Source organism: Hetaerina americana, unplaced genomic scaffold (assembly GCF_022747635.1).
Source record: "Hetaerina americana unplaced genomic scaffold, ioHetAmer1.1.p SCAF_87, whole genome shotgun sequence".
Taxonomy (NCBI): Eukaryota; Metazoa; Arthropoda; class Insecta; order Odonata; family Calopterygidae; genus Hetaerina; species Hetaerina americana.
This window is the reverse complement of record NW_027287505.1, coordinates 1,072,501-1,093,721: the sequence shown is the minus strand read 5'-3', so window position 1 is coordinate 1,093,721 and position 21,221 is coordinate 1,072,501. Positions and strand designations below refer to the sequence as shown.

Genomic DNA, 21,221 nt, shown 5'->3' with positions numbered 1-21,221 from the left:
TGCATCCTTGCTAACCCCCTCAATCTTATCCAAAATGACCATTCTTTTCCTTCCTCTGCTCTGCTTTTCCATAATTCTGCCCTAGCCTTCAGAATCCCATTGCCTCTCTCAGTATTTCCTACACCTTTTTTTTCTTCCTTCTACTATTTCTCTCAACAGTCATCCCTCTTCCCCTACCATGCCGAGAACTTTATCACTTGTTTTATTTTCTTTCCATTTCATTTTCTCAATTCTTCCCCACAACAGAACAAAACACATCATAATGGACATGCCCCTGTCTCACTCCCCTGCTTAGCACTCTGCCCATCCCACTCTCCATCCGCTATCCACATCTCTGCAGCCTCAGACATTTAAACGTACCGGATAAGTAGTCTAAATCCAGTCAACTCCTTTCTTCAGCAAAATGTTCACTCAAGTGCCCAGTTAACTCCATCAAACACCTCAAAATTCAAGATGCGAACAAAAACATCCTTGAGGTGCTCTTTTTTCTTCTTTCTAATAGTAACCTAATTACATCATTCATCGTTACATGTACCCATACCCTTTCAAAACTCAAACTGATCTTCTCCTGCAAGTACTCATTCGCTCTCCTCACCATTCTCCTGTTTATGATCTGCTGTACTGCTTTTCTGCTGTACTGCTGTGACTTTCACAAGCAGCGGAAGTACTGCTTCCGCTGCTTGTGAAATCAAATTTATAGTCCTTGCATACTGCTGACATTTTAATTTTTTGGGATTGGCATCAATATTGATGTAACAAAGCCTTCCGGCCAAATTCCTCCCTCATGAATGCTGCGGATGAATTTATAAACACTCTCTTCCTTCCTTGCCCTCCTAAATTTTTGAGTAGTTTCGCAGAGATTTTATAAAATCCCACAGCCTTCTTCAATTTCATTTCCTTCAATCCTTTCTATCTCTTCATCAAAGTTTTATTGGTCCTAAGCTATGCTAATTTATAATTCTAAATTTCCTTGATTAATTTCTAAATTCATACCCACAGGTATTTAATCATAACCATAAATGAGCATAATTTCATAGTAAATGCATTATGTACCACACTAAATGAGATTTGGTTTTGTACATTGTTAACTTCTCTGCAACTTTTTCATTCATTAATTCATAAAATATTGGATACTGAAGCCAGGATTTTTCTTCCTTTTAAAATCGATCTCAATATTAAAATATAATTGTGCATTTTCTCAGAACCTTTTCATAATGAGTCACTACTGTCATCGATAATAAAAATAGCAAATAATCTATCATATGCCATGGCCAATAATAATTACATTATAGGAAGTAATACTCTAAAGGGAACATACTATATTTAAGTTTTTTGTGACACTCTCTTCGTTAAAATTAGCACCAATCAGGCTCAATGGCTAAGGCACTCAAATCCCCACAAGTGTGTGGCCATAACGAGGTGACTGCACTAGAGTTGCTGCAATATTTAGCATACTTTCTTTCACTTAAAAACAGAGGTTAATAGCAGCATCATTTTCATCCAAATAAATCTAAATTGAAAACACACTCCATTTTCTTTAATTTATCTTGACATCAATGTCTAAATTATAAGATAAAGATGAGTGTCAACACCAATATTTTTTCAATTTAACCAATACTAATCACACCATTTAAGTTGATTTTAAATATTTTCTGCTTTTCATATGTCTTCATTATTATCTGTCAACTACTACGGCAGTCAACAACTAAAAGCCAGCAAAAATGTATCTTGGGCATATGACAATATTAATAGTAGTTTCCATTTTGAACGATCAGAAAAATTAGACTGGGAAATTGGTAGGAAACTATGGGAATAGGAAAACGTCTGAGTGCACAATGATGCATTTCAATAGCCTCTAATTCTAAATATGTTACTATTATTCTAATTGACAATGTTGGATATGGAAGAATTATAATTAGATAGAAAGAAAATGCAGTAGTCCCTTTTGAAGTACATTAAGGATATTGGAAACTATAACTCAATTGATTAATAGATCCAATAACAGCACATCAAAATATTTCCTATAAAGAGGAGTCCTTGAACCTGGTCTGAGTAATAACAGGCACTCAAACTGTGCTCCACTAATTTAATGATTAACCATTCGCATTTCACAGTGAGAGGGATTGAAGCAATTCAAAAGTATTCAGAGAAAGAAAAATTCCCTGTAATCTAATATCAGGTTACTGTAGAAATTGCTGTCAAACTCATCGTTGTATACAAATAATTTTCTAGGGAACTTAATGTGAACTCTCCAACATAGATCTGTATTAGCAGCAGCCAAACGCTTGAAAGCTAGCCTGGATTACATAATCTAAATAGGCACGCGCGATTAAATACTCAGATAAAAATGGGTGCAATTCTCAAGAAAGTGGCGATCAGCATTTTGTTTGTAAATTACAAAATTAATGAGGTCAACCATTTAAATTTGCGTCATATCCCTACTTCTGGATATTAAGATGTGATGGCGTAGTAAAATAAAATTTAAACATTTCCTCAGGCACTTAGCCACCCGTTGCATGTTCGTGGGTGCTCTGGGGTATCCATTTCCCCATTCCACTGGCATTAAAATATAAATAAAGGTTCATATTATAACCGACCCTTCGGCCAGAAAGAGTTCAACATACCGGTATTAGTGTGTCCACTAAGCTTATTTACTAATGTCCAGGATTCCAGTTCATATGTACAAATCATAGAGTCATTTCCTCCGGTTAATAGCAATCCAGATTTGAAAGGTGGGCAGGACTTCAAATAACATATACATGAGACGAAATTGGTGTGACCCTTAAGAGTCTGTACTTCCGTGTATTCAAAATTCGGCCTAATGAAAACAAAATGCCGAAAATTAGATGAAAGCATTCAATATAATTCAAATATGAACGAACCGCTTACTTACTCATGTTTTCTCCACACTCGAGCAGTTTTGTCCCTCGATGCTGAAAATACTGTTCCGTCACCTGTAACTGCTACTCCACGAACATCAGAAGTGTGCCCTGTTAGTTGGCAACTTAACTTATACGTATTTGCCGTTGAGGTTGCCATCCTTAAACTTTAATATTTTACAAAGTGAGATTAAGACCCTCGTCTGAATATGTATGACAACCAATTCAATTTAGAAAATTTTCATACTTAAAAAAACAAAACACATTATTGCAATTTTCGTAATTCATCTGTCAGTGACTGAGCAGAGAGCAGAAAGCCCAACGTGAATATTTGCAAAAACCGGTGGAAATTATTCGGAAAGTAAATACTATACTATAATTGTTTTTCTCGTTGTTATTTTATATTGATTTAATGTTAAATAAAATGTATTATTTAATAATGTCTTTTATTATCGTAAAATAAAATCCTTATTGAATTCGTTTGAAAGCCTGTGTGAATTGGCAATCATGAATCAGTTTTTGAAGAAAGGTTAATTGCGGCGCATTTTATTTGCTAAACTAATGCTCTGGATAAGGCTTCACTACAACCGTTTGTTGGGCTAGCAGTAGTTTGCAGTGGAGTAGTCAATAGAGGATCGATTTGATTTAAAATTATTTTATGCAAGTTTTATAAGATCATATTTATTTTCATTAATTTCAAAGGGCTATTTGCTGACCTGTTGGAGACAATGACTAAACTCAGCTATCTTCTAAAGAGAGCTAAGAAATCTTAAAGTTTTCTTAAAACTGATTTTAATCTCAAATATACGAGTAATTCGTCATTGAAAGACATGTAGTCAGGTTGAGAGAACTAAAATTTGTTACATACAATGACGTTATCTTCGGTCGATTGCTCATTGCGCTACGGCAGCTAAAATATTTCAACTGATCACATTTTTACACAGCAATATTCTCATTGAATCACGTGCTTCATAAACATTAACCATACAGAAAATACAAAGCGAGTTTGACAGACCCTAATTGCTCACAGTCACGCCATAAAACTGCACGCCAATTGTGGCATGCAATCGCATGTGACATTGGTTGAGGAGTGGCCCTCGGCTAAAATATTTGTATGTTGCTAGCTACAAGTTGAAACAATATTAGATTATTTCAATACTCATAAAAGAAGGGAATATGGCCAATATTTCCCGATCGAAGATTTTAAAACCAATTTTTAAACAGCAGTTGAAAGAATATTTTGAAAACTGCACGCTTCATGGCATCCAATACGCAGCAGATGGAAGTCTTCATATATTGGAAAGGTTAGCCGAATTACTGTAACAACCATTATATATAAATTTTTTTTCTAGAAAAATCCTAATTGTGAATCGCCCATTTTCTTATCCAATCTGCCCCAAAGAGCGTTAAATTCTTCTTGTGTTTTGACAGTGCTAGACCTAGAAGGACCAATGTGCGAGCGTTCCCATTCCCATGCATTAAATTAGTAGCACTATACCCTGTAAATATTTTAATTCATTAAAAAGTGGCTGAAAAATGCCTCCTGAATGAAGAACCAGTCATAAGTCTCAGTAGGTACCTTTTCCTGAAGCTTAAAATATTTTTAGCATCTGGAGTGTGACCCCATAATGGAGGACCATACATTAAATGGCTGTTAAATATGCTTAAACGTATAGTCCTTAGGTATTCTACAAGAATGAGCATTTAAACAAGGGTCATTTAGTTTAATTCATGGTTGAAGATTTCCATAGTAGATGAACACTTGTGGGTAGTTTCGCACGAATTTCTGATATATGAATCCTATTTTACGTTCGAATCATTTTCATACCCTACAGGCTGATGAAGTTGTGATCCTTCACCAGATCACTTGGGCCACAAATTGAATTGCATCTGAATTCACTACATCGCTGTCAGTGTTGATCCACACTACCTCACCTGTCCTTGGACGTGGTGAGAAAAATTGCTAAACTGTGATCTCATATTCTCTGGATAAATTTGGCATCATATGCATATAATAAAAGTTTAGGTGTGACATTTCCACATAATCATTGTTAAAAAGAGGAATGGACCTATAACTAATCCATGAGAAACACCATATTTTATTTGAGGATTTAAGATTGCTCACCTCTGGCCTCCACCCTCTTCCTACCTTCTGAGAGATAGTCTTCCATGCAAGTCATTTCAGGTCCCTTAAATCCACCACATTCAAGCTTTTTTAACAAAATTGAGTGTGATGCTCTGTCAAAAACTCTTGTGCACGGCTTAAGATTAGGGATGTGCAAACTTTATCCATAATGCAAAAGGCTATGGCATTGGTTTTTTTAATTTTTTATCTCTTCCATTTGCAAAATACTGCCTAGTTAGGTAATCCTATTCTTTAAGGTATGTTTAAACCTATTCTTTAATAAAGACTTCAAAGAATTTTCAAATAATTGACATTGTCAAGAGCACTTCAAGTGGAGTATGCCATCCATCAGATGTGGCATTATATTGTATGTCCCATGGTGTCTTTCAGTGAAGAGTTGGCAAATTCTGCTGCCAGGTTTCTCTTCATCTGGTCACATTGATTGTTTTCTCAATATATGACTAGAGGTATCTGCCAAAAAAGAAATTACAGTGGTATCAGCAATTATTCCCTTTTCAGCAAGATGACATTGCTACAGGGTAGAAGATTATCTGGTGCTGAAGGAAAATTTTAGTAATCCATTTTAGTGGATTCTGTATACACACTTACAGGTATATCAAGATGGTTTTGAAGTTTTAGGCAAATAAAAGTCTGAAAATCAGAGAAGCAATAATTTCACTTTTGAAATACCCAACTGTTTGTAAAATTAATGACTAGCTATTGTGAGCATGACTCTTGAGGAGAAAAACATTGGATGCAATAGTTTACAAGGTATATGCAGTGTTAGTGTAATCTCGCAGAATTACTGGGCACGCAAAACATCAATATTTGTAGTGTAATTACAATCAGCTTTCCAAAGATTTATTTTATAGGTGAACTCCCTTGATGGGAATGGGCATGTCCCAGGGTCCAAATTCCATCAGAGATGTTTCCAGAAAATAAAACCTATATACTTACTTGTTGAACAGAAGGAAGTTCAGAGGCATCACCCTGGGTAGTCCAAGATTGTCTGGTTGACAATCAATAAGTCCAAGGCTATTACATTACCTGCCACATCAAAAGGCATCTATTTAAATTTAATTAATTCCATTTCATAAACATTATTACTTCAGTTGGAGATAGTCTTACTATTATCCAGATGCACTATGAAATCATGTGTGACAAGCTTACAAAAATTGTATGAATGATGATAAACTGCATTTAACATGGGTACAGTGTGCAATGAGTGAAAATTCATGATTGCTGGGGTAGCCTAAACTTGATGTGCCCTCAACAAGAAATTTCTTCACAAATAAGAGGAAACATTTACACTGAAATATGCAGGTAGTTTATGCAGCTATGTGCCCCGATTCTTTGGCCAGGAGAGAAGAATCGAGGGATTTGGCCAGGAAAAAGAATTGAGGCACTTGGTTGCATAACCCCTCCTGCAGATATCAGTTCCTATCCTTTATGACGTTGTATGATTGCTTTACTTACTGTCCTTTCCCCTTGTGTTGTTCATTTCTCCTTTGGTGGGTGAAACAGCTCCCTAACACCATCTCCTGGCCGTAGAATTTGGGAACTTAAAGTTGCATAAACATAAAATGCACAAGTCCATTATATATATAATATAATGCACTCATACCGTTTCCTATATCAAGGATAAAATATTTGTATGTATGCCTGCTTCAATCCTTTGGCAAAAGCAACCAACCATGCTGAAATAGCTGATCACGTTGGAGGTGTGGTGTTTGGATTTTAGATAAATAATCTTTCACTGACTCTAGAATAAGTGTATCCTCAGGCTTCATTGTTCTAGTAATCATCAATAAGTCAAAGGAACTATGAACTTAGTGGCAATCAAGGGTTGATTTGCACTCAAAAGCAAAATATTCGCTGTGAGGAAGCCACTGCTCTTGATTGAAATCCAACTTGCGTAGCATTAACTCTTGAATAAAGGCATATCTCATCAAATTCTTATCACCAATTGATAACTGAGCTGGCAGAATGAGGGGATAAAGAGAGTCATTTGCAATAAAAAAGGGTATTAGTTCTGTATAAGAGATGAAACCTTTGCATGGCTGTACTACTTGGTTGATAAATATTTTGGACTCAGTGTAGAATGACTTTTCCACACCGAGGGAGTGAATCTGAAAGAGTGGTGAAGAAGGAATCCTTCCGCCACTTAATCTTCTGAGGTGTGAGCAATGCTCCCCCTTCCCTTCTTGGTTCCAATTCTTCTAATTAGAACACCCAAAATATAATATAATTGGTAAAAGGTCATGCAGAGACTACCTCCAGGGAAGGATTCATCCATTACCTATGTGTGTCATGGAATCTGTCTCAGTGACAATTTAGTGATAAATTGTGAGGCTTTCGAACGTGTAAATCATTCAATATTAATATCAGAACTAGAATATTATGGTATTAAGGGAGTTGTACTGAAACTAATGAAGTCATATTTGGATGACCGCCACCAATTGGTTGAACTTGATGGCTGTCAAACTGTAGCTCTTTTAAGTAAAATGTGGTGTCCCACCGGGCTCTGTGCTTGGCACAGTACTTTTCATCATCATGAATAATGATTTGCCATGTAATATGAAATCTTAATTGTTTGATGTGAAAATGACACCACTTTTGTTCAAAAATGTCAACATCTAGAAGATGCAAATGTACGATCTAGTACTACCCAAAGGCAAGCTAAGGAATGGTTTGATGGTAATCTTTACATTTAAATGCTAAAAAACCCCAGCATAATGTATGCAGTCTTAAATAAAAAATAGCTGAAACTGCATAAATACTGGGAATTTATATTGATAATATACTTAACTAGGAGACCCACATCAGTCAGATCTGTAATAAACATAGTAAAACTGTTCATATGTTGAGAAAGCTCAACTTTTTCATTTCAAATGAGTATCAGCTAACACTTTACCATACTTTCTTCCTATATTATTTGAATGATGGTGTTGATATCTAACTTTAGCTTTTGCTAATGCTAAAGTACCTGATATTTGAAAATTATGTCAGAAAATTTTGATAAAGTTGAAGTGGTTGATTGAATGGCCAGGTAACACGACCTATGTTTTCCATTTATTTTTCATAATTTCCAGTTGAAATCCATAGAGCGGCATCAAGAGTATTCTAGTTCAACTTGTATTTTGCAAGTTCCTTTCCCTTGATGGTAATGGCTTCTGGAATAAGTTAGATATTGCACCAAAAAGGCCATACTATCACAAAAAATATCTAAGGATCTAACCTGATGACATTAATGGTCAATTGTAAATAGTTATTCATAAGTAAGGAATGATGGTTCCGATAAACTTCTATGAGCACATACTACCTTGATCAAAAATTTCCCGGAATTTATTCAGAAAATTAAAAATACAAGTTTATTCATCTAAATCTATATTGTCCCCTTCAAAGTAATCCCCATCGACTGCAACACACTTATGCCAGCGCTTGATCCAATCCTCGAAACATTTTTTATATTCGGTTTTCGGTATGTCCATCAGTGCTTCCTGCGATTTTTCCATTACTTCCTCTCGGCTACTAAAACGCGTTCCCCGTAATGGTTTTTTAACTCGATTGAACAGAAAGAAGTCACAGGGAGCCAAATCAGGTGAATTCGGTGGCTGTTGGATGGTATTTGTTGCATTTTTCGTCAAAAAATTACGAATAATGATAGCACTGTGCGACGGTGCGTTATCATGGTGCAAAATCCACGAGTTTTCTGCCCACATTTCTGGTCTCTTTCGGCGAATTGCTTCACGCAAACGTCTCATAACGTCCAAATAATACTCTTTGTTTACTGTCTGGCCTTCTGGCAAAAATTCATGATGCACTACACCGTTGTAATCCATGAAAACCGTCAGCATTGCCTTCTTTTTTGACTGAAAACGACGTGGTTTTTTTGGTCTCGGCTCATTTGGTGAACGCCATTCACTTGCCTGATGTCTGGATTGCGTGTCGTACTCATAAACCCACGTCTCGTCTCCAGTAATGATCCTTTTGATGAATGTGGGATCGGATTCAGCCTCGCAAATCATGTCTTTTGCGACGTCAACACGGTCTCTTTTTTGCATGAAATTGAGGTCTTTTGGCACCAACTTTGCTGCTACACGACGGAAACCCAAATCATTAACCACAATGTCTTGGGCGGATCCATAGGCAATGTTCAAGTCCTCCGCTATTTCTCTGATGGTTAATTTGCGGTTATTGACCAACATTTCTTTTACTTTATCAATTTTTTCACCGACTTTCGATGTCGATGGTCTGCCACTGCGTTCATCATCTTCGATTGACTCACGACCACTTCTGAACCGCTCGTGCCACTGGTAAACGACCGTTTTTTTTAGAGAATCGTTGCCGAAACACTTTTCCAACATTTCCAACGTCCGTGCGCCACTAAATCCGTTTTTTACGCAAAATTTAATAGAAGTTCGTTGTTGCAAATTTAAATCCATTTCTGCAATTGTAAAAAATCGCCAACACACACAGAGATAGATGTACTCTTGGCTACGTAACTTTTGCAAATGTCAACTTATGACACTAAGATTTAAAGGGAATATCAACAACAGATGTAGCAATTTAACAAAAAAAACAGAACTCAAATCGGAACGATGGGAGCGCCACACGGTGGTTATTCCGGGAACTTTTTGATCAAGGTAGTATATACATGGGAACTTATTTATGTGTGTCTACTTTAACCTTTGAACACATAAAATATCAGTAAAAAGAAGGATAAATTTATTTTACCTTTACGTACATTGATGAAGCAGTAAAATAAAATTGGTGAAATGAAGCGTAAGAATTATGGAGCTGCTGACCAGATGAAGATATTGTCTGTGTTCAAAATTCAGTCTCCAGCTCCTGAAGAGCCAAATTAAGGAGACTGAAAGAATTGCTGGCAGAAAACTGGAAGAAAGTGAACATTGGTTGGCCTTGCAAGGGGCAAGGTTTCAGATGAAGATGATTGAAAAAGTAGTTCATGTGAAATTACTACTCCTGAAATAACCAGGAGGAAATTAATTAAGAGGAAGCCATGGATCAAAGAGATGATTTATTGGTTCTATGGAGGTAAAAAAAGGATAGAAATTCTAGATAAAAAAATGGTAGATGTTCCACTCTACAAATGGATCAGTGAAACTGAATGCATGAAAATTTGAAGCCCAGTGATATGTTCCATGCTTAGGTAATTTGCATAACTTAAATAATGAGTTCAGTTCCCACCTTACACGTATTCTCCCTATATATATTGTTAAAGTGCTCTGGTATTTTATACTTCGCGGAAAATAAAATCTTCAAAGTGCTTTCCTTGTACAAGTATGTATTTTCTCATAACCCATGGTCACACTGTTATCATATTCTGTACTTTGAGGAAAAAGCTCATAACAAGATGAAATGGACATTGATTTTTAATTAAAAATGAATGAAGAAGAAAAGATAAAAATAAATTTTATTAGGTAATGCATAAAATAATGATAACCTAAAAATTAAATTTTCAACTAAGCTTTTCATTGCTTGCATGTCAACTACCAAATATGATTATTTTTAGTTCAATAGTTTCAGCCTCAACTTTGTGGAAGTTCATTTTAATAAATGAAAAAGAAACACTTTGTTCCAATCCACCAATTTATAATAAATGAAAAAGAAACACTTTGTTCCAATCCACCAATTTATTACAGGTACGACTAGTTTCGACGCTACGGCGTCATCCTCAGGTACAAAGTTTAAAGTCACAATCATAGTATATATACTCTCTTCTGGAAAGGGTGGGGGAGTTGTGGGAAGAGGGGGCGGGGAGGGGAGTACGGGGGTAGGTACGAAAGTATGTGGGAGAGGGTAGGAAACACCAGGAAAAGCGTTAGTGAGTGGGGGGGATTGGAAGGTGGGTTAAGAAAGGGGAAATTAGGGGAAAGGGGAGGGGATTAGTAAGCTAGGGATTTCATTGGTCAGTATAATTTGAGTCAATGGCTAATGGGGATAAAGGTACGGGTTAGGAGTCAATGGGAGTTGGGGGGAAGGGGTTATTGGTTCTGTTTTTCTGTTATTGCTAGGGAGGCTTCCAGGAGAGGTGATACGTTTTCAAACAGAATGTCATTGAGTAAAGGATGTTTCTTCATTGTTCTCCGGATCTCCAACTCTTCCTTCTTGTCCATCCTCCTCCCTTTTTCTTCCCGATGTAGTATTTTGGGGATGAAATCGCTGGTGTGATTTTCCTCCCACAGGTGTTTGGCAAAGTGGGATTGGGCTAGGTTACACTTCTTGTAGCACCTCTTGTGTTCCTCCGCTCTTGTCCGCACCGCTCGACCACTCTGCCCGATGTACCTCGCACTGCAATCCCCGCAAACCATTTCATATATCCCACTGTTTTCCAGTGGCTCAACTTTATCTTTAGTTTTGTTTATGAAAATTTTAAGATTTTGTTTGTTATAGAAAGCAATTCTAAATTTGTCTTTCGGGAATAATTTGCTAATTTTTTCGGACGGGACACCATAATAGGGCAATTTTACCCACTTAAGTTTTTCCTTAATAGTTACCCCTGAATTGTAAAGTAGCTGTTGGGCTCTTATGGAGCGTTTCTTGCGGAGCATTTTGTCCACCATTTTTTCACTGTAGCCATTTGTAGTTGCTATAGATTTGATTTTCATCAATTCCTCGTTAAATTTTCCTATCGAGAGGGGAATATTAAGTAGTCTATTCAGTAGGAAGTGAAATGTGGATAACTTTTGGGATATATGATGGCGGGAGTCAGCAGGAATTACATGGTCTGTAGTGGTGGTTTTGCGATATAATTGAAAATCGAATCCTTTTTCCCTTTTAGTCACTGTAACGTCAAGAAAACTTAGTTTTCCTTCATTTTCTTTTTCACACGTAAACTTAATATTATTACACTGAGAATTTAAAACCGACAAAAAACTGTGCAGTTGTCTTACAGTGCCAGTCCATATTGCAAAGATGTCATCCACGTAGCGGACCCAGAAGTAAATGTTTTTTGTGTTAACTGACTGTTTATGAATAGTTCAGTTAACACAAAAAACATTTACTTCTGGGTCCGCTACGTGGATGACATCTTTGCAATATGGACTGGCACTGTAAGACAACTGCACAGTTTTTTGTCGGTTTTAAATTCTCAGTGTAATAATATTAAGTTTACGTGTGAAAAAGAAAATGAAGGAAAACTAAGTTTTCTTGACGTTACAGTGACTAAAAGGGAAAAAGGATTCGATTTTCAATTATATCGCAAAACCACCACTACAGACCATGTAATTCCTGCTGACTCCCGCCATCATATATCCCAAAAGTTATCCACATTTCACTTCCTACTGAATAGACTACTTAATATTCCCCTCTCGATAGGAAAATTTAACGAGGAATTGATGAAAATCAAATCTATAGCAACTACAAATGGCTACAGTGAAAAAATGGTGGACAAAATGCTCCGCAAGAAACGCTCCATAAGAGCCCAACAGCTACTTTACAATTCAGGGGTAACTATTAAGGAAAAACTTAAGTGGGTAAAATTGCCCTATTATGGTGTCCCGTCCGAAAAAATTAGCAAATTATTCCCGAAAGACAAATTTAGAATTGCTTTCTATAACAAACAAAATCTTAAAATTTTCATAAACAAAACTAAAGATAAAGTTGAGCCACTGGAAAACAGTGGGATATATGAAATGGTTTGCGGGGATTGCAGTGCGAGGTACATCGGGCAGAGTGGTCGAGCGGTGCGGACAAGAGCGGAGGAACACAAGAGGTGCTACAAGAAGTGTAACCTAGCCCAATCCCACTTTGCCAAACACCTGTGGGAGGAAAATCACACCAGCGATTTCATCCCCAAAATACTACATCGGGAAGAAAAAGGGAGGAGGATGGACAAGAAGGAAGAGTTGGAGATCCGGAGAACAATGAAGAAACATCCTTTACTCAATGACATTCTGTTTGAAAACGTATCACCTCTCCTGGAAGCCTCCCTAGCAATAACAGAAAAACAGAACCAATAACCCCTTCCCCCCAACTCCCATTGACTCCTAACCCGTACCTTTATCCCCATTAGCCATTGACTCAAATTATACTGACCAATGAAATCCCTAGCTTACTAATCCCCTCCCCTTTCCCCTAATTTCCCCTTTCTTAACCCACCTTCCAATCCCCCCCACTCACTAACGCTTTTCCTGGTGTTTCCTACCCTCTCCCACATACTTTCGTACCTACCCCCGTACTCCCCTCCCCGCCCCCTCTTCCCACAACTCCCCCACCCTTTCCAGAAGAGAGTATATATACTATGATTGTGACTTTAAACTTTGTACCTGAGGATGACGCCGTAGCGTCGAAACTAGTCGTACCTGTAATAAATTGGTGGATTGGAACAAAGTGTTTCTTTTTCATTTATTATAAATTGGTGGATTGGAACAAAGTGTTTCTTTTTCATTTATATGATTATTTTTGTTTAATTACATCCTGCAATGATTATTTATTTGAGTTAAAAGTATTTTCAAGAGGCCCACTCTTTCCTCACTCTCTTAAACTGCCATGTATTGTTTCACATTCTTAAAGTTCGTTGAGATAGCTTGGAGGGAATAGCATTTGTACCTACTATTTAATCCTATCTTGGTGCATAGTGTTGAACTTTTGGTGCACAGTATGCTTGTCCCACAGAATTCCCAACTGCCAGTGCAGTTTTAGTTATAATTCCTAAGTACCTACCTGAATTGCATCATTTGATTATAGAAAAGTATTATTATTGTCGTAACCATTTACTATTAAAAATTAAATGAATAACAAAAATGAAAATGTATTGATAAATATGCTTACAAGTCCTCATAGCAGGTAGGCAGCTAAGTCAAGACATTTTTACACATCTCTGAGAATAAAATACTTTAATAATTGCACAAACAGTTTTATTTCATTCTAAGATCAGACTACTTAATGAAAACATTAATTAAATGAAAAAAAATGTCCACCAAAAAAATTAGCTTAATTCGTTTAGAATGGGAGGACTTTTGAGATTAATTGTGCATACATTTTTGGTAATAGCACTAATGAACTTATTTTTATGCAGGGTAATATGGATCTTATTCTGCTGTGCTGGAATAGCCTCTACTGCAGTTATCATTGTACTACTGTGGAAGAAATTCCAAACCAATCCCACAATAACTGGCTTGGACACAGACTTTCATGATTGGAATGTTTCATTTCCAGCAATCACGTTATGTGTGTCTCATCCTTACAATGAGGCCAGTATTGAACAGCTTGTCAGGTACCAAACTACCTTCTTCATCTATAACTAATGTACTTTTATCACATTTTGTTTTACTATTTGTATTGCATGAAGAAGTTTACAACTGATTTCTAATATTCCTACACTTGCCCAGCAGCCCTAGTCATGTTATGGTTTTTCATTGACAACCACATTGCAGAATCATTCAGTTGACAACTTCAAGACAAAAGAATTTTAAAATTGTGAGAGGAGAAGCATTTATGGGTGGAAGTGGATAAATCGATTAGGATATCAGGGTATAATATGCCTAGCTAATTGAACAAATGCTGACAATGTGAGAGCAGCAAAGGTAATAAATAATAATGAGAAATTTAAAACACTCAAGGTTTATTCATCTTAAGGATAGAGACACTGATACTACGGATAATACTAACAAGCTCTTAATGATTCAGCTTTCTAATGGCCTGAAATGGAGAAGCATACCAAGTTTCTTCACTGATGCGAAAAATCATGGTAAATTATTTAAATTGAGAACATGAGTATATTCAATTTGTACATAATCAGTAATTAATAACATCGACATAGCTCAGGACTAAAATTTGCTTAGCTCTCCAATTACAGTCATCAATTGTCGGATTTTTCTGTTATGTTTTCTTGAGTTATCTTGAGGTAGTATGAGAAATGATTATGTGATGCGATCTTTTTTGTAGTAGCTCTTAGGGTATGCTGTAAATATAGAAAGTTGGTACCTTTGATACAATTTGGAAAATAATCTCAAAAAATCCTTATAGATTCATAATGGGTTCCCCTTGGGTATAAGGAGAATAAAAACATAATTAATCACCATACTCACATACAAGTATGTAAATCATTTTCACCTTTATCTCGTCAGAACTTCACTCTACTTATTTTCATACTGTAGCATATGGCAACCAAAAACTTCTGTGTATTAATTGCCCTCCTTTAAAATGCCATCAAAGTACTTAAAATTAATTTTTCAATAGTGTGACTGCAAATCAAAGGTGATAAAATAACGTGTTGCCTTTATGACTTTTGCCACGACGTCAGTATTTATTTATTCTCTTAAGCAGCAAAGGTAAAAAGTGTTTTAATTCCTTTCCCGGCTGTAAAATTCCAAATTATTTACCCAACAGCAAAGTTGCCACTTAGTGTTGAGATAAAGTGGAGTAGAACTTTGGGTTTTAAGTAACCACTGAAGCAAAATGGGACATGGGCATCACATTAAGCATTTTAATGCAGTTAAAAATTAGTAATTTTGATATCTGTAATTAATATTTACTCCTTGCTTAAGCAGAAATTTGTAAAATTAATGCAAGTCTTGGTAAATAATTATATGCAACATACTACCAAAATATATATTTTAAAGATTATATTTTTACATCATGCAATTTCATTATGGCAACATATCTGAACTTTATATAAATGTTCAATTAAAATTCACGTTCTAATAATATTAAGTAGGTAGGAGGCATAAAAAGTTGTATTAATGATTTTTTGAACATTTTCATCAATTTGTTTGTTCTTGTTCTATATTTATTTAACACAATGTATATAAAAAAATAATCATAGTGCATTTTATTTTCCAAAGAATACATTCAAAAGATATAATATATTGTTTTTCACTGTATTTTTTTCAGGAACCTGAGTCTTTCTCATTCAAATGAGTCATTTGCTGAAAATTACTGCAATAATTTAAGCAGTTCTAATGAGCAAAGTATACATGATGTGCAAGTAAAAAAAGACTGCTTGTCTCAAATCTTAACAAAACTTGCTGGAATTTCATATGATAACATTGACGCATTCAGAGAATATGCGGATGTTCAAACTTTTCATGATGGAAGTTTAAGAAGTAATTCTATGATGGTAAGTTCATAAACATTTAATCATTCATTTACATTTCGTTATGCTTTATTGGAAATAATAGTTCTTAAATTGTGCTTTAAACTCTGCAAAGTGTATGATGTGATGGACATTATGATGTTATATTTTTTTAATGGAATCTATGGGGTCTATGTTGGTACTGGGAGAGGGTGTTAGAATTTAAATGGATATTGTTTCCCGTTCTACAGTTTGATACTCATAGTACAAAGCATATGTTGAGATATACTGGGGATGCTTCCTAATAAAAATGGCAGAGTAATATATGTACAAAGATAGGAGAGTTAAAATCTTCAAAGCTTGAGAAAGGGGTTTCCATGGAGACGCGATAATGATAAAGAATATGCAACTACAGGAGAAGAAGTAATAGGAGCGGGTGAGCAACATAGTGCCATAAAAGGAAAAGAGAGTTAATTGTTATGAGTGACTAGAATGTCAATTTTACATTTTTAGGGGACCAGCACAGAATATATTTGACATTATGTCTTATGTAAAATTGAGGTAAGAAGGAAAAAACATAAAAGTGTGTTTTAATACTTTACGAATTAAACATTGGAAAAATTTATGAAAAACTAAAGAATATAAGCATTAATAATTTGTTTATACGACCAGGTACATCATATTCAAATTTTAAAGTCTTCCCAGAGAAGAATTTTATAGTCTAATCTGGCTCCTTTAGAAAATTGAGATGTATATTAAATTTTGATAAAACACGAACATCATTAGTTCATCATTTAATTTTTTTCCACCAAGATTGAGCAATATCTCTGGAACAAAGATCTTTTACTTTTTCATTTTCATCTTCACAGATATTTATCAGGGTTTACAAGTTTACTAATGCTTTCTATTGACTAATAAACTAGCAATAGAATATAAGAAACAGTGTTCCTAGTGATTATTTGGAACCTATTCTCCTCTGCTGCAGTAGTATTAGTATTTAGGGGCGGCGACCAACAGCTAAGGTCATTTGTGGCATTAGGCATTGAGAGGAAGGGTGAAGAGAAACCCAGCATTGGCATTAGCCTACTCTTAACGAAAGGCGCCAAGAGGTCCGCAGCTTTATGTCCCATCCGATGGATTGCATACTCACTCAAGGTGCCCTCCACAAAGAATCCTAAGTAGGGATCGGGACACCACTGACACATATAGGACACCGCTGGAATTCAAATCTGGGCCCTTTGGGTGGGAACCCAGTACAATAGCCACCACACCATCTCGATCCCCCCTCTGCTGTGCTTAGATGCAAAATGTGAAGCTTTAATGTCCTGGTAAGTTCCCTATATATATATATATATATATATATATATATATATATATATATATATATATATATATATATATATATATATATATATATATATGTGTGTGTGTGTGTATATATATACATATATATATACATATACATATATACACACACACACACACACACATATATATATATATATATATATATATATATGAATCATATGGCTAGCATGTGCCCGGATTGGAGCAGCATTAGAAATGGTAGGGCAGAGCATGGATAATAAAAATCCATTTTGTCTTCTTAGTGAAAGATTAGAGAGAGGAGCAGGAACTAATGAAACCTAGATGGATAATCATCATCAAGAACAACCAACATCTTGAAATTTTCAGATTATTTGCATGGGATGGAGTACATATAATGGCCAAAGTAGAAGTTCCAAAAGATTTTCTCTTTTCAAATTCTTAAAAATATATCCTTTGAATGATCAAAAATTCCTAAGGGTTTTTAAATACAAGAGCCATTTTTCAGGGTTGTCTGGCTCCAAATTGTTACTGCAGAAACAATTTTCATGTTACTGCAGTAACAATTTCCATTGGTGTTTTTTTATGAATTATGATTTCAAATTCTCACAATTTTCTTTCTTTCCAATAGAATGTACTGGAAAACACTAAATTCCGCACATGAATTTCATCTTCTAATCCTATGTTCCATTATAAATACAGTCTTGGATGTTCAGAATCACTAAATACCTGGTAAAGCCAATATATTCTAGGGTTGCAATGCTCAACATTGCCTCAGATTCAGCAGTTAGGCTAGTCTCCTTTCATGTTATGCTGGAGAGAACTTTAAAGTAAATAAACAAGGCTTTTTAGACTTTGTGTAAACTTATCATAATACACTATTCACAACGAAACAAACACCCTTCCTCTCTTTCTGCTTGTTAAATTCAAGTAATATCAACATTTATAAAAATATTCTTTGCTTTTCATAGGTTTTTGCTCACTGTGAAGATATATTTGAGGACTGTACATGGAAAGGCGAAAGGTTAAACAGTTGCTGCTTCCCAAGCAACCCAAATGGACTCTGGCCTATTTTCACTGACTATGGTTTCTGCTACACCTTCAATTCTCAGAAGACAGAGAATCAGTGGCCATGGTGATTGGAGACTGATTCCCACATGAATGCTGATATGCCAAATGGAATCAGCAGGAAGTGTTAGCGTGCCTAAACCCAAAACGAAACACTGCACACCATCTACATTATTACAGAGGATCACTTGGTTTCTATGATTAAATCAAACAAAATGGAAGCACTCATAAATTAAAATGTGCCTGGTTATTTGATGAAAGCCAAGAGAATATGATTGACTACTGAATCATAAATAAACATTGTTAAAAATAATAACTAATCATTTTCAAATGTTGATATAGTTTAAATATGCTTATGCACAAATATACAAATTATGTATGTACTATGCAGATGTACAGATGCCTTATTCTTGAAAAATCAGGGGAAGATTAGAGAGGAGGGATTGAGGCGATACAGGAGGTACCTGAGGATGATGTGTAAATTCCATGAAGTTATGCCTGAGACAATAATATGCCTAACAATATATGCATAACAAAGTTCATTGAAACCATTCTGGAGAAAGTGCATGAAAAACCTCAAACATATTCGTACTAGAATAAGTTTTTTTTCCAATTTGGGGAGATGTAGAATATTAATGGCAGAGGTAGAGAGTTTGACTTTCTAGGTGCATAGTTGCCAAAGAAATGCTTGCGGGTGAATTATTTCATACTTAAATGAGAGACTGAAAATTTTTCAACACAGAAATTTTCAATTTTCTGATTGAGTTTCAATGAAAAAATGTTTGTGATTCGAACTCAGGACATTAAACAACATTTCAATATGCCTATCTGTGGCATAAAGTGCTCATCTACGCCTGTTGTAAATTTCAACAACTGTGTATTGTTTTTGGCATTAGAGAGGAACAAACATGCAAATAGATTTTCAGAGTTATGCATCATTAAGGATGAGGCCATTTTGATGCATTTTTCTCTGATTCCATATTTTTATTTATTTATTGGTAAATTCATGTTATGGGGATAAAATACACATTCCATTCTGGCATTTTGCTTAAACAGGTATTCTCATCCCAGAAAAATAGGATTAAAATTTTACCAAGTTTGGAATTTTCTAGTCAATTTAGTCAGGAGAAGATGATTTAAGTACATGCTTCATTTCAGGTTACCCAAAGAAATGAGGAAGAGAACTACTTTAGAAATATATGAAACAGATGGAAGCTGGGACTTTAGTTTCAATACAAAGGATGCCAAATACTTCCCAGTAAAGGTATGATAATAAGCATATTCACTCCTTTATCTACCACAATACACATGTGCATATGATTCATTCCTCATTTTTTCCATTGTACAATGTGTAAATTAAATGAATTGTTGCATGAATTGAACTTTGAGGTGAATAATGGCTGGTAGCTCTGATATGTCTCTTCCTGATGCATGAGCTAAATAAGTTTCATGTCTGAGTTAATGGCTGCAGTTTGCTAGTAACAGTTGAAAATATGGATTCTTAAAATACTATTTTGTCAATTCATCATAGTTTGTAGTTATACAAATAGATAAAACATCCTGGTTTCACTGTTCAGGTAAAAAATTCATTTTTGATAAAAAGGGCTATTTCTTGTTCAACTTAATGGAATTCCTTTATGATTTTTGATTGTTAGCAGTTTTATGCTTTTCATCACTAATCAAATTTATTTTTGTTTTGCTTGTATATTTTTAACCTGAATACATATGTAATAGTAAGATGTATTGGATCATTTTTACATTAAGATAAAGATTTTCCACCAAAATTTGAAGAAATGGGTCAACTTATGAGGGAAACAATGGTGCTTCACAAACTCTTTCAGGTGTTCATTCATGATTCAATGGAAGTTCCTGCCATCGAACTTCGACCTCAGCATGAATGGGATAGTCGTATCAGCCAGTTGGTGTTCTCAGCAAAAATGACCTATACCACTCTCGGAGCACGACAGTTGTCTATAGGGCAGCGACATTGTATCTTTCCAGATGAATTGCAGCTGAAATTGGATCCCGAAGGCTACACTTACAGTGGTTGCTTAAGGGAGTGTCATGCTGATGAAGCAATGCGGCTTTGTGACTGCATCCCTCCATTTGTTAATGAAAAGGGTAAATTCATCGAAGTCAAATTAAAGCTCAGTGCCAGATAAAAATATTTTTAATCCTCTAGGAGTATATGTGGAGATACGTTTTATGCTAACAAAATTTTGTAAAAGACTAAATGTAAAAGTTAAAGATAAATATGTTACTGTCTGTCTTCCCTAGGAAATTACAAGCAATGTGACCTAAGGGGATTAGTTTGTTTGGCTGAGCATAAAGAGCAACTCATTAATAGTGATGCATGCAGCTGTGAACTGGACTGCAAGAATACTGTTTATGAAGTGGAAAAGCTTAGTAGTGGCTTGTATGAACTGTGATATCTATATTTTCATAGAGTAATCTTAGTTCACATCTTCCATAATTATATCTCTCCTCTTAATCATACTCTGAAACTACCTCAGTAAAGAGTCCCAAAACCATCAATGTATTTGAGGTGTAAAATGACTGCTACTCACCCACTTGCTCTTCTTTGCTTACAACTATTCCCCCCACTCTGACCCTCATTCCATAAGGCGAATCATCCGTGTCCTGTGGTACTGCGATGCTAACAGAATCCCCTTGATGGAACCTTGGTTTATATTTGTCTTCCATCCTGTTCAACGAGAGAATTGAGATTTTTTGTAGTAATCAGAAAACCTCTATTGCCTTTCCAAAATATGAACCACTTATT

At 35.5% G+C, this 21,221-nt stretch overlaps 2 protein-coding genes across 3 annotated transcripts in view; one reads left to right on the top strand and one right to left on the bottom strand.

Annotated features, from left to right (window-relative positions):
• The window catches only part of Plap (phospholipase A2 activator protein), a 39,039-nt gene extending 35,952 nt beyond the window's left edge, over positions 1 to 3,087 (bottom strand). The window contains exons 1-2 of the mRNA XM_071597363.1: positions 2,894 to 3,087; positions 2,625 to 2,818 (exon numbers count right to left, since the gene is read on the bottom strand). Coding sequence (XP_071453464.1) covers positions 2,625 to 2,818; positions 2,894 to 3,039 — 340 coding nt within the window. The 5' untranslated portion in view covers positions 3,040 to 3,087. The remainder of the gene's footprint in view (positions 1 to 2,624; positions 2,819 to 2,893) is intronic.
• A 14,243-nt stretch (positions 3,088 to 17,330) lies between these two features.
• Positions 17,331 to 21,221, top strand: part of LOC139698497 (sodium channel protein Nach-like) — a 12,920-nt gene continuing 9,029 nt past the window's right edge. The window contains exons 1-5 of one of the 2 annotated variants that reach the window (XM_071597378.1): positions 17,331 to 17,373; positions 18,343 to 18,506; positions 19,598 to 19,703; positions 20,281 to 20,560; positions 20,717 to 20,855. In XM_071597378.1, the coding sequence (XP_071453479.1) occupies positions 19,611 to 19,703; positions 20,281 to 20,560; positions 20,717 to 20,855 (512 nt within the window). In that variant the 5' untranslated portion in view covers positions 17,331 to 17,373; positions 18,343 to 18,506; positions 19,598 to 19,610. Of the gene's footprint in view, positions 17,374 to 18,342; positions 18,507 to 19,547; positions 19,704 to 20,280; positions 20,561 to 20,716; positions 20,856 to 21,221 lie in introns of those variants that run through there. The other variant, XM_071597377.1, reaches the window with a different exon arrangement.